The sequence below is a fragment of the Anas acuta genome, chromosome 6 (genome assembly GCF_963932015.1).
Source record: "Anas acuta chromosome 6, bAnaAcu1.1, whole genome shotgun sequence".
NCBI lineage: Eukaryota > Metazoa > Chordata > Aves > Anseriformes > Anatidae > Anas > Anas acuta.
The window spans coordinates 28,015,853-28,029,704 of NC_088984.1; the positions used below are offsets into that span (position 1 = coordinate 28,015,853).

Genomic DNA, 13,852 nt, shown 5'->3' on the forward strand with positions numbered 1-13,852 from the left:
GGCAGTTTTCCTCCTGTCACCAAAAATTTTAAACTCAACTGCTTCATGGTCACTATGACCAAGATGGCCGCCAATTGCAATGTCCCTCACAAGACCTTCTCTGTTCTCCAGCAACAGATTCTTTTTTTTTTTTTTTTTTTAAAGTTACTGATCCAGCATAAATTTACTTTGTCAATTTGAATGGGTATAGAACTTTGCAGAAGTTACCTTAGATTTTATACCAAATTAGGTACTGCTTTTTTTCATTAAATTTATAAATGACATCTCTTAAATCTTAATCTAGATTTCTTAAATTTAGGCCAAATCAGGTATAATAGGTTCTCCAATAGCTGTCATAGGATAATAGTCAGTACATGTGTGAAGATAACATTGCACAAACTGGATCATATGCACACACTGACCCTAACCCAGGTATAGGACAATGTACAGATCCATTATCAGGGACAGTGGAAGACTGAGTCAGCCTTCACAGCAACGTGGGTGAGATCCTTTTTTTTTTTTTTTTTCCAATGCAGCCTTCAGCCTGTCTAGGAAAAGCTCTCAAAGTTTATAGAATTAGCACAGTGCTAGCTCACTATTAGGCATTGCGGAAGCTCTTACTGAACATGAAGAAGGCAGTGCATTGTTAATTTCTTGAAGAATAGCCAGGATGCCTTGCTGTGTCATCTCTAATAGAAGTTCTTAAGGGGCTGGCACAAAGCTCAGCTGTGGTCTGCAGAGCACCACGTGGCTCCTGTCTGCATGCTTGCCTCTGGAACCAACAGCCTGGCAAGGGACAAAGGAAGAACTGAAATGTTCTCTACTCTACCTACACCAGGCCTGTGGGAAATAGCACCTAGGTGCTTAATGACTCACGGGAGATTCATCACCAAATCACAACACTGCCCAAGGGCAGCTATGCTTTCTCAGGGCTGCAGGCATGAGCCTGCATAGTGTCCTGCTCTGCTTCTGTAACCCAGAAATACAGCATTGGGTGCTCCCACCAGAAAATGACAAAAATACCCAGAGTTGTCAGGGATGACAGTTTGTTGAGTCAGGCTACAATCAACAGGCGGAAACAACTGTTGAGGAGCCAAGAGTAGCAGGGGCAGTCCAGCACCTCCAAAACTCTTCAGGAGCATTATCTTCCTGCTCCAAAGGTTGGTACCAGACCTCCACATGCATAAGGCCAAGTGACACAAACTCTAGGCATGAATACAGTAATACTGATTATCCAGGAACACCAAATATATTGTGAGTGTAGTCATGGTGTTAAAGTTCCTAGGAAAAGTCCTAAGAACAGTATCAGAGTTTCCATACGGAAGCACCTTTGTAGCTGTTGATTTAAGGATATTAGCAAGAGTAAGATTTGAAAGCAAGGTTAGACTTTTTTTGTTACTTGTATTAGACCAAGCTCAATCACAGAAGAATTCAGGGAGTAGTGGCTTGACACTGAACTGGAAAATCATGAGAAACTGAGGAAAATAAAAGAAAGCAAATCCTAAATTCACAGAAGACTACATGCATCTTTGAGAATTGGGAGGTTTTTTTGTTTTGTTTTGTTTTTTAAGATGTTCTGTTAGTCAATGATCTTACAGAAATATTAAAACCCAAATAATTTTAACAGGAAAAAAAAGTAAAGATTTGTAAGGTGGAAACATAACCATACACTGTAAGAATTCACTAATAAAATGACATTTTAATAACTTTTTTTTAACAAAGAATCCAGCTATACACTATAGAAAAATAAACAGACAACTGACAATACAGTGATGCCAGCACACTTCAGCTGTTAACTTAGTAGTAATTCCATACAACAATGTAAAACATTGTTCTTAGCGAAAAGTAATTTCCTCTTAAAAGTACTAAAATATAATAAAAAGTCATATAAAAATCTGATGTAAAAGCACTGCCCTTTATTCATTTGCACAAGAGATGACAAGTGCTTCCATTCGCCAGGGAATTACTCAGAAGGAACCAATAACTAGGAGGTTTTGCGGTACGGATTTCAGAAGCATTCAGATCACTTTTTCATGTTTCTCTGGCGAGGTGGGCCTGGAACTTGTCCTAAATTTAAATAAAACAAAGCAATATTAGAAAACTGCTTGTGTTATGAACCAACAGGATGCAGTTAGCAGCATGTTATTTCCTCAATGTGCTTCATATGAGCTACACTGAAAGCAATTACCATTTTCACAAGCCACCTAGGAACAATACAAAACAAGACTTGAAAGCTTACGATCCTGACAAAGCAAACATTCACACATCAAGAAAAATGCTCAATCGCAGGTATACTCTACACACAGCAACGGAATTGCTTAGTTCAACCCAACCCATCTTGCGAGGATTCAATGTGCATTCTGTTGCTGGACCAAGTATTGTGATTGAGTAGAGATGTTGTAAAGTTCATTAGCACCTAGGAACGCATTTTGCTCAAAGCACTGTTCTAAAGCTTTCTGCATCATTCTGTAACTCCTTACAAAATCATCCTTACAATGCCATATCTTTCCATTCTGAAAATTTAAAAAATGGCTTGCGCTGTGCTCTAAATTGTATTCCAGTAAAATACTTCACACTTAGCATAACACAAAAATACATTATTCTGTGAAATACTATCAGGTTTCAATTCTGAAATTCTTGGTTATCTGCATCTGCCATGAACAATTACAGTATTCAGGAAAAGGAAAAAAAAAACAAAACACAAAGTCATGTTAAGGGTTCTAAGAAAAGTCCTGCTGAGAACAATGTCAGAGTTTCCATATGGAAGTGTCACTGTAGCTGTTGCTTTTAGAGATATAAGCAAGAGTAGGAGTTGTAAGCAAAGTTAGACTTCTAACTTTTTTTTTTTTTTTTAAACTTGTATTAGATCAAGTCAGAGAGGAAAAACAAGCAATGTTCTGGACTTTCACCAGAGCTATTGTCCAGCTATACCAGGCTCCTATGAACTTCAAAGCCAGCATTTCTCTCTTTCTAGAGAGGTTTGTGATTGTGATGAAAATCATGTGATTTTCAAGTTTAAATTTTCAAGGTGAACATTAAAAATGTACTAGGACTGCAACATGTGTAAGAATTTGCCTCAGAAGTTAACTTTAAGTTATTTTTCCAAATGCATAAACAAGTACTACTCACAATTACCGATACCTTCCGTAATTTGTGGGAACTGAATGAGAATACAGTATCTCTACAATGTAGATTAAATATTCAGATTGAACACTGAATTGAGGAACCAGTGAAGTAGATGTGTTTTGAATGAGCATCTGCAGTAACTGCAGGGCCAAGAATTACTATTTAATACCATGATCAGCAATTGAATGCCTACTCCTTCTCCCATAAAATCACCTCAGAGATAATCTGCTGGTAAAGACCAAAGAAGTGGCCAGCAATAAGAATACAAGTGACTGCCACAGAAGTCAGTCTGCTGGTTCACTGAAGTATTTTTTTCCTCATCTCAGGTCAACCAACATAAAACCAGACATCTTTGGGCATAAGCTGAAGGACAGTTATAAAATGAAAGACTGCTGGGAAACAGCAGTTGACAGTGGTTATGCTCAGTGGAAGAAACATAGAGAACAGTGACCGTAGTGACCCAAGACTGACCTTCTGAATTAAACAACTGATCCTGGGAATGAGCAGCCAGAAGCAATACAGGGAAGAAAGGAGCAATAGCAGACAAAAGAGATAACAGTTGGACAAAAACATTAATAACATTATCTGACTTGATGGTGCACAGATGTTGAGACCTGGAAACTCAGTAAGATAAACCCGGATGGGTAAAGAAAGTTTTGGGGAATATGCTCCAAAGAGCATGGCCAGCAGGCCCTTCTAACTGCATAGAGTCAGTGGAGTCACGCAGCAGGAGGCACTGGAGCCTTGTACTGCTCCCTGGTAAGGGGATGAAGTTATGTGCTACACCTTGATTTGGACCGTGGAAAGCATGATCTCATTCCTGTCAGTGACTTGGGCTAGCATGGGTGCCCTCCCCTAGCCACTGCTGGGATTGGTGTGCAGAGGCATGATCTTCCCTGGAGCAGCCATGGGATGGGCTGTGTGATCCACTCCTTTGTGTGTGCATATTGTAAATACTATGCTGCTGTTTTAATAGATTTTTCATTTACAATTACTGCTTCACTAACTTCACTATGCTTTTATAACTTCTTTAGTAACTTCTTGTTAATAAATACTTGAATTAAGCAAACTTGTCTTTTCCCTGACAATCACAGCCACATTGCTCGCAATCCAGAAATACTAATACACCAGAAACAGTTTAGATCTAAGTTCCAAAAATAAGAAAACATTGGAAAACACATCTAATCATATCTTTCCATCATATTTTCTCCCCATTTTACTTTGAGGAGGGGGAGTGGTTGAGGTGATACAGTGACAAATGAGGGAAATACGATAGTTCATGCTAGAGAGGCAGCCCTATTCAGCTATTACAATGATTCTCTGACTTGAAGGTAAGTTAACTCCATAAAATTCATTTAAAATACACAACTTGCTAATTTAGACTTGATAACAGGAGGGGAAAAATCGCATGGTAATTATTCACCTTGATCTCTGAAGAATTTCACTGAAGTTATTCAAAGAAATGCCACATGTGGACTAGTTTTAGGTATGATTCACAAAAAGGTTTAGTTTCAGAGACTTATTTTTTATCCCCCTCTCTCCCTCCCCAAATTATTAATTAAAATGATATTCTTTACATTCTCTAAGTATTATAGGCAGAGTCTTTAAGTACTGTAGGAAGACCCTTGTAAAAAGAATCCCAGACTGCTCGCAGTTCTGAGAGGTAGCGTGGTTCCTCTTACCTAGTTGCAAACCTCCTAGTCTTTGCTGGATAACCTCCAAGTGATGGATATATTCTGTTAGTGATCGTTCAGGATCCTGAGTAGGCACAAATGACTTTTCTGAAGCTGAACTTGTGGATGGAGTCGATCTTAAAAAGGAAAACACAGAGTTTTGTTCTTATTGCACACTGTCCTGGTTTCATCTGGGATTGAGTTAATTTCCCTTCTAGTAGCTGATAGGGTGCTGTGTTTGGGATTTAGGATGAGAATAACATTGATAACATGCTGATATTTTAGCTGTTGCAGAGCAGTGCTTATACTAAACCAAGGACTTCTCAAGCTCCTCACACTGTCCTGCCAGCAGGCAGGCTGGGGGTGCAGCAGGAGCTGGGAGGGGACAGACCCAGGAGAGCTGACTCAAACTGGCCAAAGGGGTATTCCACCCCATCTGAGGTCATGCTGAACAATTAATATGGGGGAGCTAGACAGGGTAGGGGGACTGGCAGCTCCAGGATAGCTACTTAAGCTACTATTGCTTAAGATCTGGATGGGCATGTCAGCCCAGGTGAACAATTGTCTTGTACATCAGCTTCAGCTGTCCATCCCATGCCTCCCCCCCCCCATCTTTATCTCAATCCCTCAATCCACCAGTTCTCTCGTTTTTATCCTTTACAGTCCTCCATCCCAATGAGGAGAAGTGAGAGAGAGGTTGTGTGGTACTCAGCAGCCTACCTGGTTAATTCACAATGCTCAGTTTTCTTTAACCAGCAGACAATAATTTTATTCATAAAGTACCCAATTTATAATAAGAAAGTTAAAAAAACAAACACATGCCATGCTGATGGAAATGTGAAATGCTACCATTCACATCAACTGCTAAAAGTCTATATTATAAGAAGGAACCCACAAATGAGGAATAACTTGTGGCTATGCATTATTTGAGGTTACTCGGGGTGCTTGGAGAGTCTGGAACTGGGAAGGTAAATGACAAATGAAGGCCATGTCCATCCAGCTCCAGCACTGAGCTTGCAGCTCAGGCATTTTCTTAGTAGCACTGTGCAAAATGCCACTTGTGACATACAACCCAGCAACAATCATCTGGGATCGTATTCCTGTGCAGAACTGGACATAATTAACGAAAAACTGGAAAAAACACACACAGCAAGTTCCCCACCTCCCATTCAAGTGTGTTCACAGTCCGAAGGCAACTAATACTAATGCAGTGCTGTCCTATGGTAGAAAAGCCACTTCCGCTGGAAGGTGAACCTACTTTCTTGCATTCTTAACATAAATCTCCAGTTTAGCAGGCAAAAGCAGCAGGAATTACTCCTCAAAGAAGGTAACAGACATTACCATTTTAAATACTTCAGCCTGTCCAAATTAAATCGGGGAATGCCACTAGGAGTATTCTCAGTCAAAGAACATCAGACATACTCAAAGGAAATGAGAATTTTTCTTCTCCTGTAGCATCTTGAACCAAATTAAATACTTACCAGACCTAAGAAAACAAATACCTCCTCTTGATCAAGTACTTTCTCCAATAAGTGGTTACATTTTTAGGAAAGACAGCCCAATATGGCAATTGCACAGAATGCAGACTACAGACTGACCTGTTGTGTGACCAGTGAGAGGATCTGGGCGAGTGGCTCAAAAATCTCCCAGAGCTGGTTCTGTGACACAACCCAGTGTCCCGGGTTGGGGGAGAGCTGACATTAACAGCTAGGAGCTGCTGCTGTTTCAGAATTTCTGTTCTAGCACCAGAGGCTGCATTAAGGAGAAAACAGTTAAAAAAAAAAATAATGTTCACTGAGAACCCACTCAATACAGCCTATTATAAATGCAACCAATAAATAAATAAATAAAAACACAAGCGTTGCAGCAACATACATTTGGTTTTGGTTTTAAATGCACCGATAAAAAATATATTTCAGCTAATGCCTTTTTTATATTTTTTTAAATCAGATTTAACAGAAGTTTGACATTTCAGTGTTCAAATTATTTCCCGCAAATGGAGAATATCTGACACAAGCATTTCTTTTCCCCAAAGAAATTCTAATAACTATTTTTTGCTCTAACTACGTTTGAAAAATTATGATTTAAGAAGTGTTACTACCCCAATGCCTTACCTGTATTACCTCCTGTACTGTGAGGAATGGTTTCACCCTGTACACTCTTTCTATTAAGTTTGTTCCACTTTTTCACCAAAAACTTCAACCTTGATAACAAAATTAATTTGCACAATCGTTAATAACAAGCAAAAATAAACTAAGTTTTAATATTAACCTCTTTGTTGGTATGAATCATATGAAACAATATAAGTAACAATCCTTGTAGGAATGGAGAAAGAATTCTTAAATTTCAGTCCTTAGAATGAAGGCTTATACCATTTTGCTTTACCACAATACTTTGAGGGTTCCAGAAGCACAGCACAATTTACACTTGGTTTACATTAAATAACATTTAAAGTCTAGCAGGTCAACACAACAATCCATAAGAATTCTTGAGAGCTGACAGGAGTCTGTCATCATAACACCTGGCTTCACTGACTCAAATGCCATTTTCATTATATTGCTAACTGAATGGATATGATTCATCATGGAGACACAGCTAGATCCAGCCCACAGGACACTTGCTTTCAGCCAGGTAAGGGATGAAAATGAAGAGAGCAAGCAAACACTGCCTGAGAAACCCTAACTCTTCTCCAATCTGCCACAGGCCATGTCAGAAACTAAATTCACTGCAATTCATGAAGGTTTCTGCTTACATCAGAGCCAGCAGTGTGCAGTGCACAGCTACTGCCAGTGTCCTCCAATGAGGATTATGTCATCTATAACTCCTACGCAGCACCAGGAAGACCCGAGCATAAGAGCCTGGGGTAACAGCAGAATGTTTAAATGATTTTTTTTTTTAAATCTCTTTATGTACTTTTTTTTTTTTTTCCTCAAAGTTACTAAACACTGAAGAAATCTCGTAAGAACACAACCCATGCGACCCTATACATCTAGGGAAGAAGAAAAATCCAGTAATCCAGTCCCTCAAAATGGTTCAAGTTTGGATCGCAAAAAAGGAACAGACATTGGAGCTTAACCACAACATCCTCTTGAGTCTTGGGATGCTGACGTTGTGAGCTGTGGGATGGTAGATAACACCTTTGGTTTGTATCTGGCTCTAAGGCACTGGAAATGTCTGCAAGTTTTGGCACTGCTCTTCCACTTTGGCTCTAACCTCCAGGGAGCTTTGTGGCAGCTCCTGCTGCCTCAGAGGATTAGTTTGGAGGTCACTTTCCTCCATCCTTTGATATGGCTATCATAGCATCTACCTCAAAGACAACAGTACAAAGACATCCTGTACCATCTCCTGAAAGTCTTTAGCTTCTTAATAATATTTTTCCAGTGCATTCAAATAGGTAAGAACTGAAAGGACATCAGTTTATAATTGCTGTGCATTGATTTGCAAATATATTGCATCTGAGCATCTCTCAAGAAGACAGATACAGAGTTTACAAATCTTTTGTTTAGTACAAATACAACTTAGCACTGACTCTGAAATAGAAATCTGTCCAAAGTTACAGCTAATGAGCCACATCTGAACTAGTTTTGGAGAAAGCTTTTGCTTAATAGTAAGTATAATAAACCATGGGAACTATTCATTTTTTATATTTCCAATAAAACAAGTGTTCTGGTTTTACCTTGATACAGCGATGACTGCTCTGACTGCACATCTGAACTTGGTAAAAGGGCGGGAATGGGAAACAGAAAGCTGCAGGTCTGCAGGTGCAGGGTAGATTCCCATACGTGCTATTAGAGACAGGGTTGCTTGCTCACAGTCCTGAAATCCACCGAGGAGCAGCAAGAGGTATTTCTTCTGATAAACCAGAGCCTTTCTAAAGCTCTCTGCTCTTAGGTACTTCCTATATAATTTCTGCAACTGGAGGAAAAAAAAATTCAGCCATTAAAATTTAGCTACGTCAAGCCCAGAAAAGTTGATTCCTTTTTCCAGCAAGGTTTCCCACAAATCAGTTATGCATCACTATTTAAACTTATTTTGCTTTGTGATACTGTAGAAAGCTATTTAATAATTATGAAGTATGGAAGAACTGTATGTTTCTCTTTAAAATGAATTTTTGAATGATTATCTGTACTACCAACTCTGCACCAAAACTGTCTAAGTCACAAAGTAGTGGTATTGTACTTTGAACACCATATAAGAAGGTTTGTAGTAGTCTACTGAATTTCTGTACACCCATGGAGTCTTGACTTGACTAAAGTTTTGGCATGATTTCTGATTGGTGTACTGTATTCATATGGTGTCTAAACTACAGACACAAGGGCAGCTGCAACACCTCTGTACCTAGCTAAAAGCACATAACTTTGGAGTATCAGACTGCCTTAAATCTCCTGAAAGTTTCACAACAAAATTGTCATACCTGAGATTCAAAAACTGTTTTACTCTTCAACAATTAAAATAGCACTTGTATAAAATATTAACCATAAAGCACATGAGTTTAAGTGTCCACCTAATTTAATTATAATTAAGTTTGTCAGAATAAAAGTATTTAAGATTAGGAAAAAAGAAATATGAAAATCTAGATGTTTGATACTTTCACGCTTAGACAAGAAATCTGGATCTCCCTCACATTTAAACGTAGAAAGAGATTCCAAAAGGTAGGTGACTTTTGGTGCAAGTTTCTGTCTAATATCAAGAAAGTTAAAAAGTATCTTTTCTGACATAGGACATATAAGGAAAGAATGTTCCTAATTTAATATGCAGCTATGCAGCTTCTAAAATCATTTAACTATAAGATCACTTTTTAAAATGGCAACTGAAAAGATTACAGCAAAAGATTACAGCATTAAGTTCAAATTAAATGCCATAAACTGACAGATATTTAAAACCTTAGTGGCTGGAAAGGTGTCCAGCAGAAAAGAACCTGGGGGTGCTGGTTGAAAGCTGGATGAACATGAGCAAGCAGTGAACACCAATGGCAGCCTGGTCTGCATCAGAAACAGCGTGGCCAGCAGGACCAGGGAAGTGATTGTCCCCTTGTACACAGCATTGGTGAGACCACACCTTGAATGCTGTGTTCAGTTTCGGGCCCCTCACTACAGGAAAGATTTTGAGTTGCTTAAGCATGTGCAGAGAAGAGCTAGGAAGCCACTGAAGGGAGTAGAGAACAAGGCTTGTGAGGAGCAGCTGAGGGGACTGCGATTGTTTGGTCTGGAGGATGCTGAGAGGAAATCTCATTGCTCTCTACAGTTACCTGAAAGGAGATGGTAGTGAGGAGGGCATTAGTCTTTTTTCCTCAAATGGAAAGTTTCCTGAACTTTCCAGACTGTTTTATGACCTTGAGTTGGTAATAGTTCTCACACAGCAAATATGTGCAACAGGCAAAGATACTGAGAGCAAAGTGCCAACGGTTTAAATGATGTGCTGTTTCCAGCACTGTCTGCTCCTGAAGCTCCAGACTAGCTCCAGAAGCTCCATTGGCTAGCCATCACTATCATTTTACCTTAGGACTGGAAGTTTCTACCACTGGTTTGTTTTCGATTTCAGCAGTTGCTTTAGCCAGTTCTGACTCTGCCCGCTTCAGTGCATTCTGCAGAATGCTTCTCTCTTGCTGCCAAGCGTCTCTTTCCAGTTGTTGAACAGAATCAGCATCATCTGTAGATCTGATCTAAAAAGAAAACAAAAGTACATGAGCTGTGATAGTTCTCACACATTATTTGACTTGAGATGTTTGGCTGTGGAAGTAATAACCTAACTTTATGGACAAACTAAAAAACAGCTATCCTGATAGTCACTAGTGGCATTCAGGTACAAAATGGTACAAAAGTAAACAGAAATACACAAGCAGCCCTAGTTAAGAAGTTACAAATTAACTGTTAATCAAATCACTCCTTCCCTCTGTATATGTCTGATCAGTGCCACTATACTTTCAGAGGTGGGACAAAATAGCATCTTGAGAACAAGATCAGAGGACATACAATTATGTCAGATAATAATTATTAAAAATAGTTCACATTATTATTAAAAATAGTTCAAACATGGGAAACAAAACCCATCTGTATTACACTGAACTGGAGGGAAGCTACTTTATGTTAGTCTTGCCAGCAAGCATCCCGGTAAGGATTACAGTCCTGCCATCCTAGGCATTCTGTAGACAGAGCTACAAAAGCTCAGTTTGAAGGCAGTAACAGATGCTTGCAATACCTGAGGAGTCCTATCTGATATCCATCAGGTTGATTTCCACTGCATCAGTTGGCATGATTACTGCCTATTTGTTTTGGTACAAATTCCTCTGTAGTATTTTGCCTGTATACCTAACAGTCCTCTACTTATCACAACCCAAGGAAGTAACAGAAGTAAATTCCTTCAGTTTCCAGAGCATGTAGTTCAGCACACTTAACTGAAGGAGAAATTCAGGGAGGAACCTGAAACAAGAGGCAATTCTGGAGAACATAACAGCCTGAAAAGAGGGCAGAGAGGAGGGATGTTTGTGACCACAGAACTAAGGACATCAAAGTGCATTTGTTCTCTAACTTAAAGAAAAGCACGTGTCTTTAGGTTTTTAAGTGGAACCTCTCATTAAACAAAGATAGAGTCCCTGTATTTTTTGTGATCATTACAATTGCTTCCTCCAGCACCAAAGTTTGATCCAACAACAGAACAGACTGTTATACCAAGAATACCAAACAAAATAATGTTAAGAAGCCTGCTAACAGTAGATGATGACCTCAGAAAAAGTTAGGAGCACTGAAAAGCATTTACAGTGGAGTTTCTAAAGACGATGGCCCTAATTACATCAAAGAAAAAAAAAAAGGACCCAAACACGTTTGTCAGTTGTTTTTTTTTTTCCTATTCCAGTAAAGTAATAACTTGGAGTAAGCTAAGCCAGACAAACAGCCTACCTCTGCTAAGTCAGGTTTAAATGGAGCCATTAGGTTGTCCTTATCCCCCACAAGCTCTCTGACCATTTTGTCCACAGCAGAGGGCCATATAGGTTTGTGAGAGGAAGGCTTAGTCAAATCAACTTCAGAGACACCTACCAGAGAGCTTGCACCATGCCTAGCCAGCTGTTCATAGATCAGACTTGTATTACAAAGAACATGAGAAAAGACGTTACCAAAAGCCTCATGTTCTGAAAAGTCACAACTTTTTCTCAAAGGTAGGTCTTTGAGGGATCTTCTACAAAATTGTATGTCAAGCAGATGAGGGAGTAGAGGGAGGATGAATTTAACAGAACTAAGACTGTTAGCCATAAATCAAAAAAAGGTCAGAATGGCTGCAATGCATTTGAAGAGCTCTCTTAAATAGGAAAGAAAGATATCTATGACAGTACAAACTTCTGTGGTGAATAATACGGAATTTTATGGAACCGAGTTCAGTTTTCAATAATCCCTAGGTATAATATATCTGTAATACTGCAAACATGAAACAAGACGTGCCTCCTGAGATAACAAACCATTACCACACTATTTGAAACCTGCTTGGCAATTTACTGGAAAACAACTGTGTCCAGATGCATACAGAAGCAGCAACATTTCCCAGGGTTTGGTAACCTCAAGCTTATTACATAGCTAGGAAAAAAATGGCATCAGAAACAGACTTCACAATACACAAAGTGCAAGAGTATGATATTAAATAAGCGAACATAAAGATGGTGTAAATAGAAGAGTTCCTATTTTTTTCTATCCCACCGGCAAAAAGGAAAAATTGTTAAAAAAACAACAACAACAAAAACACAACACAACAATCACTACCACTACAACTTATGTACATATTAGAACCCAAAGAATAAAAAGCAACTTCCTAATAATCAAATATATGCTGTTTTCCTCACCTGAGATGCAGGAGGAGACAATAAATCTGATTTCAGTTCCTTTAACATCTGCAGTAAAGATGCTAGAGCTTCATTATTTGATGCAGACCAATCATTAACTGTTCTGTTAAATAGAAATACTTTTTCAGTATCAGGTTGATTTGTAGTAATTTTGTATTGAGATTAGTATACATCTGATTCCTTCTCCCCACTGAAATACCTTTTAAAGTTTTGATGCTGTCTTTATGTACTATTTATCACACAAAATACTACAAATACACAAAGAAATTAACAGCTTTTATTAAAGAGTAGAATTTCTAAATACTGCTGCACATGAATTTATTCAGAAGCCTGTATTTTATGCCAGCCTGAAATTCTATTATATAAATTCATGCTGCAGCTAAATGTTACCACAGTATTTTACTTTGTTGCCAAAGAAAAAAAATAATTACTGTTGCTTGGCCACTCATTCCTGATGACTACCTTTTCTCTTCCATGCTCAATGGATTTTCCCATTCCAAACCTGAAGCTGTGTTTTTTTATTTGATTGCTCTCCAATCAAACTACTACAGTTATCAAACTGACAAAATTCTTTCCAACTCAAGGTTTTTCTTTATGGATTTGTTCTTTCTAAGTAAAGTCACTTCACAGATCTGGTTCAAAAGCAGGCACACAAGCTTCTAACAGGAATGGCTGCAGTGTGATGACAACCTTTTAAACAGTCTGCTGCCACCATGAAACCATGGTTTCACATAAGGTAGGTCTTGTAAGCAGAGGAAGTGATACACTACTCATTTCCTTCAGCACAGGGCTTTCAGCCATGACCCACATGAGTTTAGAAGCAGAATGGAAAGAAAATTACTATTCCATAACAGAGTTTAAATGGCTACTCACTTATCTACTATTTTATATATGAACTCATTCAGACATGCAGCTACAAAAAGCAACTGCTGTCTTATCTTCTCCAGCTGTTGTTGCTGCTGTTGCAAGTTCAGTTTTTCACTTTCTTTTGTCATGGGCTGTTTGGCATTTTGATCTTTGTTTAAAGCACACAACAGTTCTCGTTGATTGTTGGAAGACGAAGGACTTTCTCTTAACTCTAATACTGCCAGTATTTCTTGCAGCTCTTTAATTTTTTGTTCATCCCTCTGGTGTTGCAGTTCCAAATTTTTCTATTTGAACAGAATAGATAGTAATAAATTGCTACTTATGCATACATATACAGATTATATAAAAATATAATATATTTTCAGTCTGCATAAACAGA

The 13,852-nt window shown here is 38.6% G+C and overlaps 1 protein-coding gene across 12 annotated transcripts in view; it reads right to left on the minus strand.

Annotated features, from left to right (window-relative positions):
• Positions 1 to 1,658: 1,658 nt before the first annotated feature.
• PCNT (pericentrin) overlaps positions 1,659 to 13,852 on the minus strand; it is an 81,765-nt gene continuing 69,571 nt past the window's right edge. For 11 of the 12 annotated variants that reach the window (XM_068686053.1, XM_068686052.1, XM_068686050.1 and 8 more), the window contains 8 exons: positions 13,480 to 13,757; positions 12,607 to 12,709; positions 10,276 to 10,440; positions 8,455 to 8,693; positions 6,893 to 6,981; positions 6,377 to 6,530; positions 4,788 to 4,915; positions 1,659 to 2,046 (listed from right to left, as the gene is read on the minus strand). In XM_068686053.1, the coding sequence (XP_068542154.1) occupies positions 2,003 to 2,046; positions 4,788 to 4,915; positions 6,377 to 6,530; positions 6,893 to 6,981; positions 8,455 to 8,693; positions 10,276 to 10,440; positions 12,607 to 12,709; positions 13,480 to 13,757 (1,200 nt within the window). In that variant the 3' untranslated portion in view covers positions 1,659 to 2,002. The remainder of the gene's footprint in view (positions 2,047 to 4,787; positions 4,916 to 6,376; positions 6,531 to 6,892; positions 6,982 to 8,454; positions 8,694 to 10,275; positions 10,441 to 12,606; positions 12,710 to 13,479; positions 13,758 to 13,852) is intronic. The other variant, XM_068686058.1, reaches the window with a different exon arrangement.